Source organism: Emydura macquarii, unplaced genomic scaffold (genome assembly GCF_026122565.2).
Source record: "Emydura macquarii macquarii isolate MOO-44397 ecotype Brisbane River unplaced genomic scaffold, CSIRO-AGI_Emac_v2 contig_968, whole genome shotgun sequence".
NCBI lineage: Eukaryota > Metazoa > Chordata > Testudines > Chelidae > Emydura > Emydura macquarii.
Genome location: NW_027131105.1, coordinates 3436664 through 3456689, shown reverse-complemented (window position 1 = coordinate 3456689; position 20026 = coordinate 3436664). Strand labels below are relative to the sequence as shown.

The 20026-nt window shown below is 42.2% G+C and overlaps 1 protein-coding gene across 4 annotated transcripts in view; it reads right to left on the bottom strand.

The window, feature by feature from the left end:
- Nucleotides 1–87: 87 nt before the first annotated feature.
- The window catches only part of FBXW12 (F-box and WD repeat domain containing 12), a 142488-nt gene continuing 122549 nt past the window's right edge, over nucleotides 88–20026 (bottom strand). For 2 of the 4 annotated variants that reach the window (XM_067543812.1, XM_067543814.1), the window contains 9 exons: nucleotides 13274–13311; nucleotides 11519–11682; nucleotides 10270–10391; nucleotides 6283–6492; nucleotides 4679–4843; nucleotides 2702–2909; nucleotides 1590–1771; nucleotides 1377–1504; nucleotides 88–602 (listed from right to left, as the gene is read on the bottom strand). In XM_067543812.1, coding sequence (XP_067399913.1) covers nucleotides 503–602; nucleotides 1377–1504; nucleotides 1590–1771; nucleotides 2702–2909; nucleotides 4679–4843; nucleotides 6283–6492; nucleotides 10270–10391; nucleotides 11519–11678 — 1275 coding nt within the window. In that variant the 5' untranslated portion in view covers nucleotides 11679–11682; nucleotides 13274–13311 and the 3' untranslated portion in view covers nucleotides 88–502. Of the gene's footprint in view, nucleotides 603–1376; nucleotides 1505–1589; nucleotides 1772–2701; nucleotides 2910–4678; nucleotides 4844–6282; nucleotides 6493–10269; nucleotides 10392–11518; nucleotides 11683–13273; nucleotides 13312–15960; nucleotides 16141–17735; nucleotides 17847–20026 lie in introns of those variants that run through there. The other 2 variants (XM_067543813.1, XM_067543811.1) reach the window with 2 other exon arrangements.

The window sequence follows — 20026 nt, the reverse complement described above, 5'->3', positions numbered from 1 at the left end:
GACATTTTCATAATGGAAAGTGAGGCTTACTTATTGAGATACTGCATTCTAAAGGCTATAGTATAAACAACACTGGCATTACTGAAATAGAGGAACATGTTTTAAAGGAATATATTTATTCCATAACTATGCTCAAAGTACAGCTTAAGTCTGACCTCTATTAAACAGTGTGGTTGATAAACAATCTGTATTATGTTAGGGTTTCTACAAAGGCTTTTACTTCATCCCACACTGGACACTTCGATTGAGGGGACCTAGTTTCATGCTTCTTATCAGCATCTCCCTTCCATTAAAATGGGGGGTGTTCTGAGCTTGTCAATGCATATTGAAAGTTCAGGATAAATTTGCTTCAAGGGAACAGTTAATAATACTTAAAGGCTTTATGGCTAATGAGCAGTACCTTGTGTTTCCTAACATAGTGCTATGTACTTGAGAATAAAGCTTTTCTAAGCAACTGCAAACGGCATGTAAATGATTAAATACAGAAACATTTGAAGGGATCTTACAGATTAAAAGAATATGCTCTTAAAATACTTGTTCCATCAGTTTCAGCCACCACACCTACAATGCTGACATTGTCACATGCCACATCTGTAAAGCCCCTGTTGTGGAAAAAATTGTAAACAAGTTAAAGGTTGTCAGTTTAACAGGTACTAGCTCTGTAGTCAGTTTCCTTTTAGTTAAGATATTTTGCAATTTAAAGCTTAAACATATACACTAAGTCCGTGTTTTAATCTATTATCTAAGAGCCAGAAGCACCTAAAGATAAAGCTGGGCATCTAAATAGAAATCCCCCTAATCTGTTACAGTCCAGGACAGACACCCATAACTTTGAGTATGTGGGTGGAGGAGAGCCTGACTCTTGCCTTACTAATATGTTGTATTAGCTCCCCCTGGAGTTTAAACTCCACTATGCTGCAACTTAGCAAACATGGTAAAAGACAAACAACATCAAGACACCAGAGGCCTAATCAATTTAAAAAAAGGTGCGACTTCTTTGAAGGCTGGTTTAGGGCAGAAATGGACTTTACAGAAAAGAATACTATGGAAAATACAAGAACTGGATGATCAGCTCCCTAGAAATTTTTACTTAGGAGGCCTAAATGGCTGAAGGCCATGTATTTTCCCCACAGTTGTTTGAACAGGGAAATCTATTCCCAAAAAGCTCCCTTAATTTAATTTCCCTCCACTTTTTACAGGAGACAGCAATAGTGACAATCTGCCCCATTCTAGTGCCAGTGTCACTTCAGCTTTTAATATATTGAGTTACCCACATGTTTTTATAAGTTAGAAGCAAGTTAATCATGTAGTAAACAAAGGCTTGATTTATATCACAGGTTGCTAACTTTGTCTACTTACCAACTGAGCTGTCTTACCTTGACCATCTGTGGGATCCCCCTAGTAAGTGATAGCGACTTGTCAATGAAGAAATTTTATTTGCTTTTTTCCATGTGTACACACGCAGTGAGAGATCCAGAGATGATGTGACAACACGAAAAGAATCCTTCCAATTAAAAAAACCAACCCTGTAGTTAAGAGTTTATAGGAAATGATGCAAACAAATTAATACTAACAGGTGAGACACATACCACCCATATTGAACTGATTGTATTCTTGTGGTCCTGGAAAGCTTCTAATTGAGTCCCAGCAATAGAATATAGCTTCAGCTCTGATCCACATCCTAGAAGAATTGTTTCTGTTCCCTGCCCTTCCATGAGAATGGTTGTGCTCCATGTGCTTCCTGTTAGTGTGAAACTTGCAACCTGTTGAGCTTTCACAAAGAAAATATTTGTAAACATTCAAATACTTCAAAGACTATATTTCAACTCTAAAAATCACTTCTACCAAACTCTGCACTCTGAACAGTTTTATATAAAAAAAACCAAACCCTTCTCTGGTGCTCAGGCAGCTCAGGGGCTTGCTTACTATTAACATGACATGACTGTTCTTTTCCCTGCTCTACACTACATGGCGGATTTAAAAAATGATGAGAGTGGCCTGTAACATCCAGTGATGGCTGGGGAGTTTGAGAAATAGTTCCCCTTCATCAGTCAGGAGAAGCAGGTGAGCAAAGGGCTGCAGGCTGTTTATGCCTCATGAGTCTCTCTGGCCTTTGGAATTCACATGCCCACAAGGGACCATGTGCATATTTTAAGTTATATTTTTGCTGAGTAAGAACTACAGGGAAAAAAATCCACTCTCTCCACCCCTTGAATTAGTGCTTGAGAACAAAGGGGAGACTGCCACTCTACCCAACTGATCAACTAGCTTTGTTGGCCCAGGGGTGGTGGTGATTTCCAAAGCTGAGTACTCCTAGACACATCTGTGCCCTAGCTGAGCTTGACTGCTGAGACAAGACATGGGGTAAGGTGGCTTCAGTAAGGACCCAAGCTATGCACAGCTCTACAGATCAATTTCAACCACCACAATAGGAAGCTAGTATAGTTCCTGAAGAACAGCTACAACCAAAACAATTGTATTCTCCCTGTTCTTCTACAAGAGGTAACAATGGATTTTACCCACTTTTTTTTAAGTCACCTTTGGGAGAGACCAAGCATAGAAAATTCCATCCCCCAGATAAAACGTTATAGAACAAATTTTGTATCCTCTAGTAGACACCTGTGAGCACCATTAAAAAAACAAACACACCACAAATGGAATGGCTATGAAGTGTTAATATGCAATAGTTATCAGAACATACCTAGAACTTCCATTTTATATTTAGACTTCTTGACTGATAGATCAAACACTGTGATGTTCACTTGAACTGACACATGATCTTTGCACATAACTGCTATTCTTGCTGCTGCTTTTGGTAACCAGCAGACTACAGCACAGTTGTTGACAGGCAGAGAACTAAAGATGGGTGATTCATCTACTGAGTTAATCAAGCAATCTGTATAAAATATCTGGTGTAGGGGGAAAAAACAAATATTCAGACTGCAATGCCATCCAAGAAAAACCTTAAAGACTATATAGTTCTCTTTAAGAAAAGTTTTTTGCTAAAAATCATTAAAATTGATCTTTCAGTTGTTTACTGAAGAAAGTCACGATCTTTTATTGAAAAATGTGAGTTTGATACTTTTGATAGCATGGGACAGATCCAGGCATAGATAGGCCACAGACTGAACAAGATTCCTTACACAGCTCTCCCAGTGTTTCTCGGTTATTCCAGTCCGCTTTTCTTTTGTTCAACAGGCAGCTGAGCTAAAATGTGCATGCCAAAAGGGTGACTAGACTGATGGCAGCAGAGTACTGCTGAAAGTGGCACTTTTTGCATGAAGGAAGATCAAAAGTGACTTGTGGTTTGGTTTATTTTGTGAGGATGTTTCTAGTAAATTTCAGTGACTACTGTAAAACAAATCTAACTTGTCAAGGACTGTTGAAAATGTTGTTTCTCAGGTTATCCAATTTATGGTAGAAGATCTCAAACACATATGAATCTAGTGAAAATTCAAAGCGGGCTGGGAAACATCTGCAAAAATGTATTTTTGGGAAAAAATCCTAAATTGGGACAAAAATGCCAAAACCTCACATTTTCACAGAACTGAAATCCCAGGTTATTTTATTACACAAACACTGAACAATGGTGTTTCCCAAATGAAACGTGCTCCCTATAGTCCCTGGCTGCCCACTGGGTAGGTGGCAGTGGAGATGGGGGACACTGGAAACCCTGACAGCTCACTGAAAGTTGCATGATAGTCTCACTGGTGCCTATCACTAAATAGTAGTTGTGAAATTGACCAGACTCTGGTCAAGTTAAGAGTCTTATCCCTTTCAATACTGCTATTTAATGGTAGGCACCAGTGAAACTGAAAAGAATTATCAATTTGTCTGAATCTGCCAGGGTCCATGGTACCCAGCCTGGAAGCCCTGGGTCCTCCGTAGCCTACCTTGTGAGTAGACTGGGAGCACTGACTCCCATGCTCCTGGCTCTGTCAGTCTCCCAGATGTTGGGCAATGCAACTGGCCTGGAAATCTGGGGTCCAAATGGTGTGGGCTGCCATGAAGTCTGCCAGGCAGGAATCCAAAGTAAATTTCCACAAAAGCCATTTAGATTTTGATAAATCAATAAATTCCAATGAAAAAAATTGTTTGATTAGAATTTAACTGAATCTAATTTGTAGAAAATTCAGTTGTAAGATCTCATTCTGTAAAGATGAAGAGCTTGAGAATAACCACAAGATGTGTCAGATGCCCAACACTGAGAACAAGTTACTGTTTACTTTTCCAGCAAAATTTCTATGCTACTTTTATTTTTCTAATTTTCACATTAAATTAGCTTCAGATATGTAGAACTGCTACACATATGGCTATACTTGCACCACAAAAAATATAAAACGCAGCACTTTAGGTGTTCAAATTCAGCCTGCTGAATTAAATGCAGTGTTTTGCAACAGAGAAAGCTGTATTATGTAGAATACCACTAAGAATTATGGGATAAAATATAGGGCACTTTGTTCAGAAGGGGCAAATACTTTAGGAAAATATTCTACCATGGAATAATGTTTTCCTACTTTCCTCTTGTTCTACATTAATGGACTCAGCAGCATTTGTCAGTCAGTAAGATAGGACAATAGATCAAGAGGAAGGAGAGAAACTTTATATTAAAACATTGTATGGTCCCTATATTTAAACAGCTCCCAATTTTATGTGAGAATTTAACAGTATACTGTACCTTTGGAGATGTATTTGCATTCTCAGTAGATCCTGCAACTAGCCATCGCTTGTCTGGTGAACAAAGTAATAAATCAATGCTAGAGTTTTGATATGCTGTAATACATGAAACCTGATTTAGATTAGGAACTTCTAATGTGTAGATAGCACCTCCTGCAGTAGATGCCTAAAATAAAGAAAAGATGAGTAAGAAACGTGGTTACAGCAGCCCAGCTTCTGTAAAAAAGAATTTGTATGACGCTGAATGTTTAGTACTCATGAAAGCATCTGTCTCATTTGAATTTAAGATATGAGTGGTACTATCGGCACCAGGCCTGAAGGCTAAAGTATCTCACACCCAGATGCGTGTAGCACAGTCTCCTAAGTAGTCCAGTCAAAAGAAAAAGGAAGCTTTCTACTGTTGACTGAGCTTACCAAAACCAACCAACCCAAAAGCAGCTGCTTTCCTGATACTCTTACAGCAGTTGGTATACAGGATGAGCAAACCCTGTAGAAGCAAAACCACCTCATGTGTAGTGTGGTGAATCAGACACCTTCTGTGCATTGTATATCAGGAGCAGCAGAAGCAAAAAAAGACAGTGAAGAGAGATTACCTAAAGATTCAACATCTTGGATTCCAGTCTCTGAAGTGGGAATTTAATTCTCTACCAGTCCAACAAGTGCTGCTGCAGTGAACAATGCCACTATGCTGTAATTGTGAACTACAATAATACATATTTAGTCCCCTTAACCCTGTTCCCTGCAGTTATAAGGAATACATGAATTCACAGTACTCATCTCCTTGCTAGCAGCACTAATACAAAAGGCTGAAACAAACAGTCACTCCCCACAAAGACGACTATCTATGGTTAAAGCCTTTTTCTAGTTCTAAACAAAAAAAGCACAAATTCTATTGTCCTGCTCTCAAGTCTCACCACATGTCGGTATTTATTCCATGGTAATAGCAATAGAAGAGATACAACCATTTGTATAAACACTTCATATGGGGCATTTTCTCGTGTTCAGTCTAGTTTTAGGTACTTTGTTCCAAAAAGCTAGACAAACTCAAGGGAGTCTAGAGAAGAGAAACCAAAAATGATTAAAGGGCTTGGAGATAATATTAGAAGAACTAAATATAACTTGGGTAAGGAAGAACTAGAAGGGGATATGATAATCTCCAGAGGGTATATACAAGGGAACATGATTGTGCTATAATTAACAGAAAAAGTAATAAATGTTAAGCTAGATATCTGAAAACTCCAAGATGAGAGAATTAAAGCCCTTGGAAGACACATCTACACAGTCTAGTGGTTTAAGTTCCATTCCCTGCAGACTTTTGAAATGAGATTTAGTGAAGCACTAGAACACAGTCTAACAAGTTTTTCTGCACTGGATGATCTGTTACTCTAGGATGAAATCCTGGCCTCACTGAAGTTAATTGAAGTTTTGCCATTGATTTCACCTGAAGTCTCTTTCTATACATTTTATGCACTTTAATTCCTATCTCCAAGTACTTAAAATGCATCATACCAGAAGCTTATTCTGTATTAAGTGAACACATATCCAGGTGTAGCTGATCTTGTTAGAGAAGTTGTCATTCATTTACAGTCACCTTGGTTTACTTACTGTTAGGAAGGGCTTGTTGTTCACGGAATAGGCTACCAAACTGGATGAGGATGACGATGTGGAGAATGCAGCAAGCTCTTCCCCAGTTTCTCCGTGCCAGACTTTGATGGTTCCATGGGCATCTGTGCTGATTGCTAGTTTGTACTGTGGGACAGTAATAACCTTTACAAATGGCACTTCTTGGGTAGGACTCGACCATATCTGTGTACCCTGAACGAAAACATGCAGTTAGGTGCCAGCTTAGGGGCATTTTGATAGATTTAACTTGTTACTGATAATGCCGCCCTTTTTTACTTTGCTTCTTTTTGTATGTATATACCAGGGCTCGACAAATTTGTTTTGGAGCTAGGAACCAGCCCAAAAATTAAGGAGCCAGACAATGTGGGCTCAGCGGCAGGGTGCCCTGGCCAGAGCACAGCAGCTGCTCTCCCCTCCCAGCCTGGCCCCTTCCCCTCTGCCCCTCTCCCACAATGTGGGCGAAGCAGCGGGGCACCCTGGCTGGAGCACGGTAGCCGTGACGCACCCCCCTCCCAGCCCTAGCCAGAGTACGGCAGCTGCTCCCCCCAGAGAAATACTAGGCACCAGACTTAAATTTCTAGGCGCTAAGGCGACCTGGCGCCCGGGGTTTGTCAATCCCTGGTATATACCATTGAAGGTATTACATATTTCAATAACATTTTGCCTGATATTTTCCAGTGTTGGTATTGAAATAATTTCCCTTTACCAATATAGCCATTTTCTGTTCTGCATTTTCCCTTTGTTCCTCTTAACTTTCTCTCTCCACTGGATCCTAATAATGACTCAGCTTACTACATTGTATTTCAAAAATCCTGTACTGCAGCCAAAAAGCTTTTTCCAAAGATGACATCATTTTAAGTAAACTGATATTTCCTTTGCAACACAAATCTCGCTTGTTCTCCTCACACCCAATGACTTTGCAGATTACAGGACTGGGAAATTCCATTCTTCTATCCCCAGTTGATAACAAGAATCTGCAATAGTTTTTAATCTTCCCTATTCCCTTTATTATCCCCATAATCTTTAAGGCATCACAGAAAGTGATTTGCATTGAGAATGAAAAGCACATTTTAGAGCCATGTAGAGTGCAGGTATAATGCACAGCAGCATTTGCTACCTTGCTCTGCAAATTCATCTCAATTTGGACCTACAATACAATACCTTTGATACTCAAGTCCTGGCTCTCTCCTGAGCAGGAACTGTAAATAGCATTCCACTCTGCCAGAATGGATGATGATTTCTAAAGTGGTCTAATGATCACAAGAATTAAATTGAGACCAACCACATTTCCACAAGTCATCTATTGCAGGATTTGATTCTAGTGGCACAGTTCACCATTGACATAATTCCATTCAGATCAACTGATGCAAATGCAGTTTCACCTGCTTGCTTCCTGAGGTCAATTTCTACCCTGATGTAACTGACGAAGTCCATGGGCTGAACTCCATGACAAACTTGTAAGTCAGTCAGAAAATGGGTGTGCATGTTAGAGGATTGATGCTATTGGTCACTGTCCATTGATTTACCATTCAATAGGCATGCAAAATGTAGGTGTAGAACACTATATGACAAAGGTTTGTAGGAGGGGAAATGCTACCCATACTGGCACCAGCTAACTTAAAAGTTTGCCTTATTATTGCACTCATTTCCCCAACATGTTTACCGTGGTCTGGCTCTCATAATTGATCTTGAATGCTTCACCTTTGGCCTGTTAAAGGACACTGGTTTCATTTAAGCTGTATTTTATAACTGTACGTGATATTGTGCAGACCTGGAGAATTTTAATATTGCAATTTTAAAATTTTGGTTGCATTTAACAAGTCTAGTTTCTCTAAAAATAATATTCCCCAATAGCTGTTTTCAGGGACACCAGCCTAAAACCCAATATTCAGGGACTATCTTAAAAAAAACCAAAAACCAAGTTTGGCACTTGAACATTTGGGCAAGATTGTCAGACTGAACATTGTGTCGCTTCCCACGAACTCTCTAGAAAAAGCAGCAATAGCAAATACTTGACACTATTAGAAATGCTGATCTAAGATCGAATTCAAATTCATAGACCAAATGAAGCCAGTGGAGCTCTGATGCGTGAAGAATATTCACCGTAATAGGACAGATACTGGACATATGAATTGCTTGCAAACTCTGTTAGATCTCTCTGCTCCTCTCAAACATGAACAGAAAAGTCAGGGAAGAAGTGTTTGATCATTAAAATACCATGTTTTTTGTACTGGGATGTGAATTAGATATTGAACATTAATGACCACAAGCCAGCATCTCGTCAGAGAGTCAGGCCAGAAGGGACCACTAGATCATTGTCTAGCCTCTTTTATATCACAGACCACCACCACCACCCAGCACTCACGCACTAAACCCAACCACCAAAATGAGACCAAAGGACTAAACTATTGTGTGCCACAGGCAGAGAAAAGGAGAGCCCAAGTGGCATCAGTGCCCAAGACAAGGCAAGGAAATGATTGAGATATACTCAGATAATCCTGGCAAGTTGCCCACACCCACATTCTGCCGAGGAAGGCAAACATCCAAGGTCGCTGCCAATCTGACCTGAGGGGGAAATTCCTTGCAAACCCCATATACAGTGACCAGTTACATCATGAGCAAGAACCTGAGAGAGAGAAAGCTTGGTGCCACCTGAGTCCTGGCCCACACCCCCAATGTTCCATCTCCAACTGTGGCCATCTCTGATGCTTCATAGTAAGATTTAAAAAAAAGACAAGAAAAAAGAGCCTCCCAGCTGGTGGCTAGCTGAAATCCTGAGGCATGAGCCACACAAAATCAGAAGCCAGCTCCAGTGCTGTTGATCCTTACTCTTACCATCACAAACAACCTCGTCATACAATTGCACTAATAAATTTCTCTCGCTTGATCTTAAAAACAAATTAAGTTGTTTGCTCCCATAACTCCTATTGGGAGAGTGTTCCAGAACCTCTTCCCTCTGATGGTTTGAAGCCTTCTAATTTTCAGTCTGAATTTCTTCATGGACAGTTTATATTAATTTGTTCTTGTGCCAACATTGTCCTTTAGCTTAAATAGCTCTTCACCCTCCCTGGTATTTATCCCTCCCCCCTAATGTATTTATTAGAAAGCAATCATATCCCCACTCAGACTTTTGCTAGCCTAAATAAGCCAAGCTCTTCCAGTATCCTGTCATAAAACAGGCTCTCCAGTCCCCTAATTACCCTAGTAGATCTTCTCTGCACCTGTTCCAATTTGAATTAATCTTTCTTGAACATGGATGACCAGAATACACCAGTATTCCAAATGAGGTGTTACTAGTACCTGGTACAAAGGCATTATTATTTCTTTGTCTCTCCTGGAAATGCCTCTTCTAATACATGCCAGGATCTTATTTGCCTTTTTCATAGCCACATCAAATTGATGACTCACTTATCCTGTGATTGACCCACACACCCAGGTCTTCTTCCTCCTCTATCCATTCCAACTGATGAGCTCCCAGCTTGTAGCAGAAATTTTTATTAGATCCTAAGACCATGACTTTGTACTATTGAATTTCATCTCATTTCTGTCTCTAGTCTTCAAGGTCATCCAGATCTTCCTGAATAATGTTCCGATTCTCCTCTGCATTGATGATGCCTCCCAACTTAATGTTATCAGCAAATTTCATTAGCACACTCCTATGCAACAATTTCCCCCTACATAATGTTAGACCGGTGACACTAGGAACAAAAACAGGGTTATCTGTATTCTCCCTTCTCCATTTACATATTAGCCATCCTATGGCATCTGTATTTTTGGAACAGTTCGCTCAGTTTGAATTGGCAATGGCATGGGCAATACTTGACCTGCAGTTTAAGTATTGTCTGCTGAAGATTAAGAGCTGTTCTAGAATAACTTGCATAAGAGGAGTAGGATACAGAATTGTTTTTAAAATGATGGTATAAATATTCTTGATTGTGACACTGGACTTGTAAAGAATGTGCATCTTACCTCTTGGACATGCCATGTTCGGATAGTGCCATCAGTAGATGCAGTGCAAACCACAGACCTCACATTTCCAGCACCAAACATGTGCTTATTGTCTGAGAGATAAGCCATGGCAACTATTTTACCTACAATCAGAAAATACAACAAAAATATCAGCGTGACAGTCAAGTGATTTCATGCTCACTAGGAACAGTAAGGCCCCTATCCAGCAAAGCTCTTAATCACATAGGGCTAACAGCATTAAGCAAAATGAGGATACAAATCTGGGGGAGATCCGGATAGTTTCCTGGCACACTAATTCTGCCCTTTCAAACACGGCCAAGTATAATTTGTTCCTAATATTCAGAGTAACAGTAGATACATTCTATTTTTCACGTGTGATGACTCACACTTACTAGTGTAGCCCATGCTGTTACATGTTCAGTCAAAATTAAAAAAAAAAATTCATACAAAAAAGCATCTGTAGGAGACAAAATAAATCACATAAGTTGGCCTCCTGTCAATACCTGGGATATTGCTGAAATAAATGTTTAAATAACTCTTCAACATAATACCTGGTATTAATAAAAATTACCGAGTTCTGTTCTGTTAACCCTTTGTTTGACAATCTTACTGTTTGAATGAAAATACGATATATTCCAGAATTTACATTATATTGTAAAACCAACTAGAGTGTATGACCATAGCCTTCATGGCTGGCTTTAGTGTGATTTACTCTTTAATTTCTTGCTACCTGAAGGGAATATAATAAATTAGATTCTACTTTCATGTGTGTATGGAATCCAGAGCCCTGTTTAAAAATCTGGCCATAATTATCAGTGGAGAGAATTTATTTAATTAGCATGGAATAATAAAACCAAATAAAAAAATCTCATCTATGTCACCTGTTTGAATAAGATATTATCTGCAAAATGTTATGGGATGAAGCTAGTCATTTAAAAACATTCAGGCCCTGTTGTTCTCCTGAGAATGTGCACACTCCATGATATCGTAAGGCCAATTTTCCAAGGTGCTTCAACCCAATCTGACGACTTTCCTCATGGTTTTGTACCAGAAAAGCTTTCGGATTTGTGGGATTTACATGTTAAAATGCATTGGCTGCTAAAGTCTCTAATGCTAATGTAATGCTAATGAAACTGTAGGATCTTCTTCAAGCATTTGTCCACCTAGATCCCATGAGGCGTTGGATCCATTTGGACAAAACACCTAACAACAACAGAACAACTATTCTTTTTACTGTATTTTCACATACCTTTATGCCCCCTCATGGCTAGACATGTATAATCAGCTGATGGCTTTCCTGATGCCATTTGATGCTCAAGTTTGGCGCGGTGGAGATAGTACTTTTTCCATGTCTGCATACCTGGAGTCAGGTTGGAAATATTGCAAAAGGTCCAATGATCTAGGCACATCCTTCTATAAAACAAAGGTGACACTATTTGGTTGAAAGTATGGGATGGTCATTCTGCAACACTTTTCTTAACTATTCACATGTGGTAGATGTCATTAGCTGGGTACATCCAAATATTTTGAAGTCCATCTCAGATAAAACATGACTGTTCGTTACTTGGGGAATTTAAGATGCGGCAGTGGAGAAAGGGAATGCCTCACAAAACAAGACCCTGCAGTCACCATCATGAAATATGAGGAGATGGAAACAAGGGAACTCCATCATGTATCAAGTAAAATATCGTTTTGTATGCCTCCACCATTTTAGTCTACAACATGCTGAAAAATGTTGTTGGGGAACTAGTTTTTCCTTAAGATATCAACAACCTCTACAAGGGAGTGCCTGACCTTTAGAGACTAATTGTACAAAAGCAAGGTTTGTAAACTCAAAATATGATCACCTAAAATTAAAATGGCTTTAAAATGTCCCCGTAATAATAAAAACATGCACTTACACAGATACACCAGTCCTCCCAACCAGCATTGTTAAACTCTCCCGGAATATGAACTGAGCTGCTTAAATCCTGGGGTTTATTCATTTTCTTTTAATTATTTTAAAATTAAATGGTCTGCAGTCTGACACCTCTCCTGAGCACAAGGGCCTATATTTGTCTACCGAATAGACACAGCCCAGTTGGTGGCAATGGAAGCTTCCCCATCCTGTCTTGCCCATGTACTTCACTTAGAAGTAAAATGCCTAGGAGTTAGAAGATATCAGTGAAGTCAGAGGCTAGACTGAGTTTGTGCTAACCAGGATGATAACTAAGTTAAATTATGTTAGAACTGTGTTTCTGCTGGGGTAATGGATGGGTCTGCTTATTCATTACTGTATTTTCAAAAAAAAAACAAAAAAAAAAACCCACCACCAAGGGTGCCCAGAGTGCTGGAGGGATGCTCTTATTCCAAAGCAGTAAAAATCTAAGTTATTAAAATAAGGTGGTATTTATCTGAAGCAGTTATGTTTTAATATCAACCAAAGGGCATGGATTCCAAAACACTATGCTGAGGTGTAGGTAAGAGTGCACGCACACACACAAAATCAGGCCTAGGAGCCACTTTTTCCATCATGCTGTATGCACTTTCACTTTACGTAGTTAACATTCCTGGATCACAAGTATTTCCAGGTTTCTCATTCTGAGTACACCCCAAGAGAAGCGTGGTTCTCTCAGGCCATATCAGAGTCAGAGAGGGTGAGGGCACCCAACACTGCCCAGGAGATGTTCAGCACCTCACAGGACTGGCCTATTTGAACTAAGTAAGAGGGAAGCCCCTGAATGGGCCCACCCACAGGAACGCCAGTGAACACCCCCTTAAGAAGGGAAGTGCCAAAATAGGAACCAAGGGCAACTGAAAAGGGCAAAGCAAAGATACAGGGCAGGTGGCAATAAAAGAATGCCAGTGAGGGACACGTAGCAGGGAACCCCAGACAGTGCCCACTCTACCCTGAAAAGATCACCTCGTAGCACCGGGCCGTCTAGAAGGACAGTGTACCATTCAGAATTATCAGCTATTACAATACCTAGGCTGGACTCTCTGAAACCCTGAAAGGGGCACTTACCTCCATAGGGAAGCTGTATCTGCAGCTTCGTTCCAGGCCTATTGCAAAGGGATGGGAGAAAGAAGAGACATTTTAGAAGGAAAGAAGCTGCATTTCAAACTTTTCAGTATTACTGTGACTGACAAAAGAGAAGGTAACATCAGTCATTGGAGGGGGAAGAGGACCAGGACATTTTTCTAGGTCTCCCCCGCACCCTCATTTAGTTGAATCACCACTGTTTTAAGTTTACATTTTGTTTGAGTGTTTAAACACAACACAGTAAGGGGGAAATTTCCAAATCAGTTAGCTGGTTACAGTTTCACAATGATTTTTATAGGAACCATGCAGTTAAAATCACGAATAAAGTTCAGTAAATTTGAACATGCGTACAAGGATTGGTTAGCAAGTTTTTTAATTAAGTAGTTCAGGCTCAATCCCAAAATCTGAAAATAATCATGTGACATGAAAGATGAACAAACACCCAGCTAACTTGCTTCTAGTAGAAATAGCAAGATCAATGGAGAGTAAAAACTCATTTTTACAAGATCTACTAAGCTGAATTATGTGATCAGATATAGCAATCCTTTAAGATCTATACACTAACTGTTCAGTTTCTCTCTCTCACTGAACATTTAGTGTTAAATATAAAAGTCATAGAGAACTCAGTAATATGGAGTATATTTCTAATTCAGAATGTGCTAGATAGCTATTCAAGATTGTATTTGCTTCTTTGCTATTTCCTTCAGTGTTTGTGTGCACACACTTTATCTGTATTTGTGTTGTATGTAAACTATATACCAATAGCTATGTAACCATTGAAAAAAAAAAAAAAAAAAAAAGACAGCCATCCTGCACCACCTAGGTACTGAAGGTGCAGAGTTCGGTAGCACAGTAAAAACAATCTAAAATGTAAAAGCAGGTTAATATTGTAATGCTAGAATAGGTTATTGCCACCTGCAGATGAAAAGAGACTGAGGAGCTACATTCTATGGAAAAAAATAGAACAAAGGTTATAAATATGAACATTAATAATAATAAAATAATAAATAAAATATAAATAATTTGGATTTTTAGAGCACCTTCTAGCCAGACATCTTAAAGTGCTGCTCAAACGTTAATGAATTCAGCCTCACTCCTCTCCCAGGAAGTAGAAAAGTCTGAGTTCCATATTACACATGGGGAATTCAAGGCACAGTTAAGTAATTTGCTGAAAGTTACACGGAGTTTTATGCAGAGCAAAGCATACAGCCCAAATTGTCTGGCTCCCAGTGCTGTCCTTTACCTGGTAGGTATTGATTAGTCTTTTGGTTACAGTCATCACTGATAAACCATTACTGCAGATCACATGGGATGTGTAGAGCTTTGCATCAAGTGTGAAACAAGACAGACTAGCTCTCCCACCTGGTCCAGCAGCTGTGTGTGTCTCTGGAGAATCCAAAGGGGATCCCCAGCTGGCAAACAGCTGCTGTAGTGACTCTGCACTCAATCCCAAACTTGCTCCCTGCTCCGCTCACCAGCTGGAGCAAGTGACATTTTGTGTCACTAAGAACAAGTCCCTGTTTCCCTCTCAAGGTCTCCTCATCCCCACACAGGAGCAGGCCTGGGGGCTAGGCAAGAGCTTATTCACTTGCACATTGCAAGAAGCAGCTGTGGTGACTGGGGGAGCCAGAAAGCTGGAGCTCCATGATGGGGATGGTGTGTACTAAGGGAGGTTAAGAGATCCTGTAACAGCCTCTGTCGCTGCCACCTCCCTCCCCCATTTTTTAATCCACCACTTTGCCTCATTCTCTGCCCTGACCCTCCTACCCCTCCTGGCCACAGTTGCCTCGCCTCCCCCATGACAGTTTGGATGCCATACCCAGCGAGAAGGGCAGGGGTTCCCAAACATTTTTTGGGGGGGCAGGGGAACCTCCTTTGAAAATATTTCAGGTTCTGGCGACCCGCAGCAGAAAGTGATGCCCCCCCGCCACCATTACTTCTGCCCAGCAGCCCCGCCTTCAGAGCTAGCACCCAGCCAGCTGCTGCTGCTCTCTAGCCACCCAGCTCTGAAGGGCTCCAGCATGTGCGGGGGCTGACAGCTCGCAACCCCCCCCCCTCCCCAATAACAACTCCGCAACCCCTTGAGGGGTCCCGCCCCGCGTCTGAGAAGCCCTGGAGCGCGGGCAATTTGGATGCACGCTAGAAGCAATTCCTGCCACCGCGGCCCGTGGTGGCTAGACGGAGAACGGAGCGGGCGGGTGATCTCTCTGAGCGGCTGGGGCTGCAGCCCTGAAGCCGGCCCGGCGCAGGGGGAGGAAAGGCTGGCTTCAGGCCAGGAGGGGCGGGAAAGAAACGCTGGTGTGGTTGTCTCCAGGCCTGTGGGCGGCTCCTCCAGCCTGCTGCTGCTGGGTGCTAAACGCCAGCCAGGGCCAAACAAGCACCCCGGCGAGGGGACACGCGAGGCGCTGCTCGCTCCCCCAAGGCCCAGCGGCTGCGGGCGGCGGAGCGGGGCCGGCAACTCCCCGTTCGTTCCTGTAGCAACTACAGGGCGCGTCCGGCCCGGTGCGCCGTGTCGGGGGGGGGGGGGGAGCCCCCTCCCAGGGGCCCGGGCTGTGGAGCGGCCCGCGAGGGAGGAACCCCAGGGCTGGCCGGCCCGTCGGCAGCACCTGCCCTGCACACAGGGGCCGGGGCAGACTGGGGGCCGGGGCGCGGGCTGCCCGGCCGGGTACCTTGTTCACTTGCGCGGCGCGGAGCAGGTCCGGGGTCTCCAGGCAGGAGAAGACGTGGACGAGGCAGTCGAGCGTGAGCACCTCGCTGCCCATCCCCAGCCCGCGCCCCCGCCGGGGCGTCCCCGCCAGCTGCGGGGCTCAGCTCGGGTCGGGTCCCCGCCGCGCCTCCTCTCACTTCGCTTCTCGCCGCCCGCTTCTTCCGGCTTCAGCTGGGCTCGGAGGCGGAGCTAGCGCAACACGTGAGTTACAGGCCGCCCGGCCAGCGGCGGTGCGCGCTGGTAGCGCCCCCGCCTGCCGCTGCAGCACGGCGCCCCTACTCCGTCCGACCCCTGCAGGGCGGGCTCGCGGCCACGCACACGTGAGGGGGAACCCACCGCCACTTCCAAGGGACGGCAGAGGTCGGCCGAAGTGTGATTGACAGACAGACAGAGATAGACAGAGCACGCCCGTAGCTGGCACAGGCGGGTCCAGGCTGCTCAGGCCAGGACTTCTCTGTGGCCCTTTGTAATCCCCTTCTCTGCTTTACTCCCTTCAGCCAGTGTCAAGGCCCCATCCCCGAGAGATCAGATTGGATCGCCCAGCGTTGAGATGCAGCGCCCAGGGCAGCTCCACGCTCATACACCATCACTCCTCTGCTCAGGGCAGGCAGTGAAGGTGAGTGCTTCATCCAGCCGAAACAAAACGGCGGGGGGGGGGGCACGTCTATAGCCAGAATGCAGTTACCTGAGTTACCTCTTACTCAAAGTGCCATGGACCAGTTGGTGACTGTCCGTGGTCATGAGCTTGGTGTCATCTCATCTAAAAGCACCAGAGAATGATTCTTCCCTCTTTTTAGAGGAGAGAGAACCTGGCAGATGGGAGCAAGAAGAGTTGGGGTATGTGAAGGAGGAAGCTAGTGAAAGGGTCTTTATGGTGGGGGAAAAGATAAAAAGCCTGGGGGAAAGTTTCTATGGGTTTATGCTGTGGTTTGCCTTAATGTTTTTCTACAAGTTTTACTGTGATCTAGATTTATACTGAGTGAAAGAACAAAGTGAGCCTGATGGAAACCTGGAGAAATGTAGGTAAGTAGTTAAGTGTAGTTGCTTAAGTATCACACACCCACCCCTATGTGACAGAAGATAGGGATGGGAGTATTGGTTTGATTGGAGAGCAGGGGAGGAGGGAAACACTATTTGCTGTAGGATCATGTCCTTAAAAAAGTTACACTTTTAATAATAAGCATTAATGTGATTTTAGCTTAAATTAGTTTGTCCCTGGACAAGGCAGGGAGTAAAGGGCAGCCTGTTCTAGCCTGAATACGGAGTATACTAAACTGAGGACTCATGTGATTAGAAGAATCCTATATATATAATATGAGAAGGCCATTTACTGAAAACTTCCCATGGAAGAGAAGAGAGTCCTTATCATTTATGCATTCATTGTACACAGGATTTTGGAGGGCTTGAAGAGGGGTTTTTTTAAGAAGAAAGAAGCTTAAACAGGTCTCAGGTTCAAGAAAGGGTAAGACAGGAAGATAAAGCAAGTCAGAAAGCAGCAGAAACAGAACTCTCAGAGGGAGAGAAAAAGTTAGAAGAAAAGAAAATGTGAGTGAAGATGGGAGGCAAAGAAAAAGTTGCAGCCCTACGGGCCAGCAAAATTAGGTTGTATTGAACTACATGTGTAAATGGAAAGTGAAAGAGAAAAAATTTAGTTTAGGAAACACAAATTCCTCCCTTAGTCTAGTTAGCAAGAGCTGAGAACTGGTAAATCAGTAATTTAGTAAGAGGTAGAATTACCCTTTTGTTGGAGAGGATGACATCTGCACCCCAACAGGATTATTCCGATACCCAAGCATTGTCCAAGGATTCCAGTTGGTTCCAATGACCAAAGTCCAACAGGGGAATTGTCTGAAAGTACATGAGGACCAGAACAAACCATGAAGAGAGACTGAAATACACAGATAAGGAAAAGAGAGGCAGATAGCCATATGTCTCCAGCAACCTGCAATACATGTTATGCCAGTTACATACACCTGCAAAGAGTAAACATAACCAACACAAAACAGACTTACATCTAAGGACCTAGCTGGAATAAAACTTCTAAATTTAATGTCCAGCTGAGATGTTGCTAAATCATAGGCTTTAAACTTGTTCTCTTAACCTCTGCAGTTTGCAGGAGAGAAAATAAAGTTCTCTCTTTTCCGAAGAAGGGTTGATTGCTGCAATAAATGTTGTTTAAATAACTTAGAGATTTTAAGGATACGTGAGTAATACAAAATCTTTGCTTGTTAGTTTTGTTAACCTGTTTGAACCAAAATATATTGTTTTCCATACATAATCTAGTCTGGTAAAATTTGTAATGTAACGTATGAAAAAGGTAACAAAGCATAAAGCTCGCTGAATACTTCTCATTTACTAGATGGGTGGTGTTGAGATTTCTGTCTTGGGTATCAGATGGGAAAACTAATTACGTAAACTTTTGAAAGATTATGACTTGTCTACATGGCATGTTACTGTGCTCCAAGCCAGGGTGTGAATCTACAGCACATGAATCTTACTCTTCTGTAGCAAGGCCCACATGGGATGTAACTGCAGGGCAAGCTGGTGCACTGTAGATTCACACCCTAGCTTGGAGCACAGTAACTTGCCATCTAGACAAGCCCCAAGACTAAGTCAGTTTCCCACGTGAGTTCTTTCTTTCAGAATTGGCTTCTTTGACTGAGTCACCAAGTTTCTGCTGACTCCTTATCTTATGAACAAACATTTATTGTACACTCTACAACATACCACAATATAGTTGTGTATTTGCCAACATACAGAACTTGCCATCCAAAGATGGACCGCATTATGCTGCAGAACAGAGATGCTGCAGAGTGAGTCAGAAACAAACGCCAGATCTCCTGACTTGCAATTCTGTGTCCTACTGGCCGGAAATACTGCCTCCCCCAATGTCTTCACTGGCACACCCAAACTTGTTTTGAGCCCTCTTCAGATTGTATTTTTTCAAGATTCTGTAAATCTTGAATCAATTTGTGCCATAAAACTTCCAGGTTTTGGGGTTTTTTTTTTTTTTGGGTGCACATCTGTGAATTATATTTCCTTAAAGAACCACAGCCCTCTTTAAGTACCTTAGAAATGCACCATAAGCACTAAGCCCGTGATAGACAATAATAAATGAGGCAAATTACATGCCAGGATGTGCTGGTGATAACTGTTTTCCACTGAAGACAGAAGCAGTGAAATTTTCCAGCACAACAACAGAAGCACTGTTTCCCCCACTTCCCAGTGAGAAAAAAAATGAACTCCACCTCATAAAGATACTCTACTTCAGCCCTGTGAATATTCAGTCGTCTGACAATATCCTATTAGTAACACTTGGAATGACCTATTTGCTGCAGTTAGGTAGGCCAACCTGGGGAAGTCTGACCTTTAACCCATTCACTTTTTTCTTGTCTGCATGCCCAAGAGGAAATCACATGTATGGCACGAGCCTGACCCAGAAATATTGCAGGGAGTAGGATATTTTGTGCGAATAAGGAAGGGCAGGGACTGCAAGATGAATCATCGAAACAATAATTATCCTGAGGAAAAACCTTGGAGGGTGGATTAACTGTGATAACTGCCCTTTCAAGGTAACAACAATGTCAACTGTCAACTCTCCTGAACTGTTAGAAACACTTTAGCACAAAAAGAGAGAAAAAAAAATTCGAAGAGCATAAAAATGATCTGGCCAAAGAGGCATCATTCAATTCCAAACTGATATGATTGTGCAACAATTACAAGCTTCAATATGCAACAGTAACTGCTTCCAAAACTATTTTTAGCACACCACACATATAGCGAAAATACACTGTTGCCATAAAGCCAGGAAATAAACTTTTGAAACTATTTAGCTTTTGGCTAAGCAAGGCAATTGAACTACAGCATTCCTGAGTGTGCATGATAGCCTCTGATAAGGTGAATTCCAAACCATCTCTTCCAACTCCAATTTGTAAAGTAACAGCTGTAAAGTAACAGTTAGCACTTTGAAATCTTGAATCTTAAGGCCCTGACTTCATTACAGGTACAGCAGTGGTTTTATAAACAAA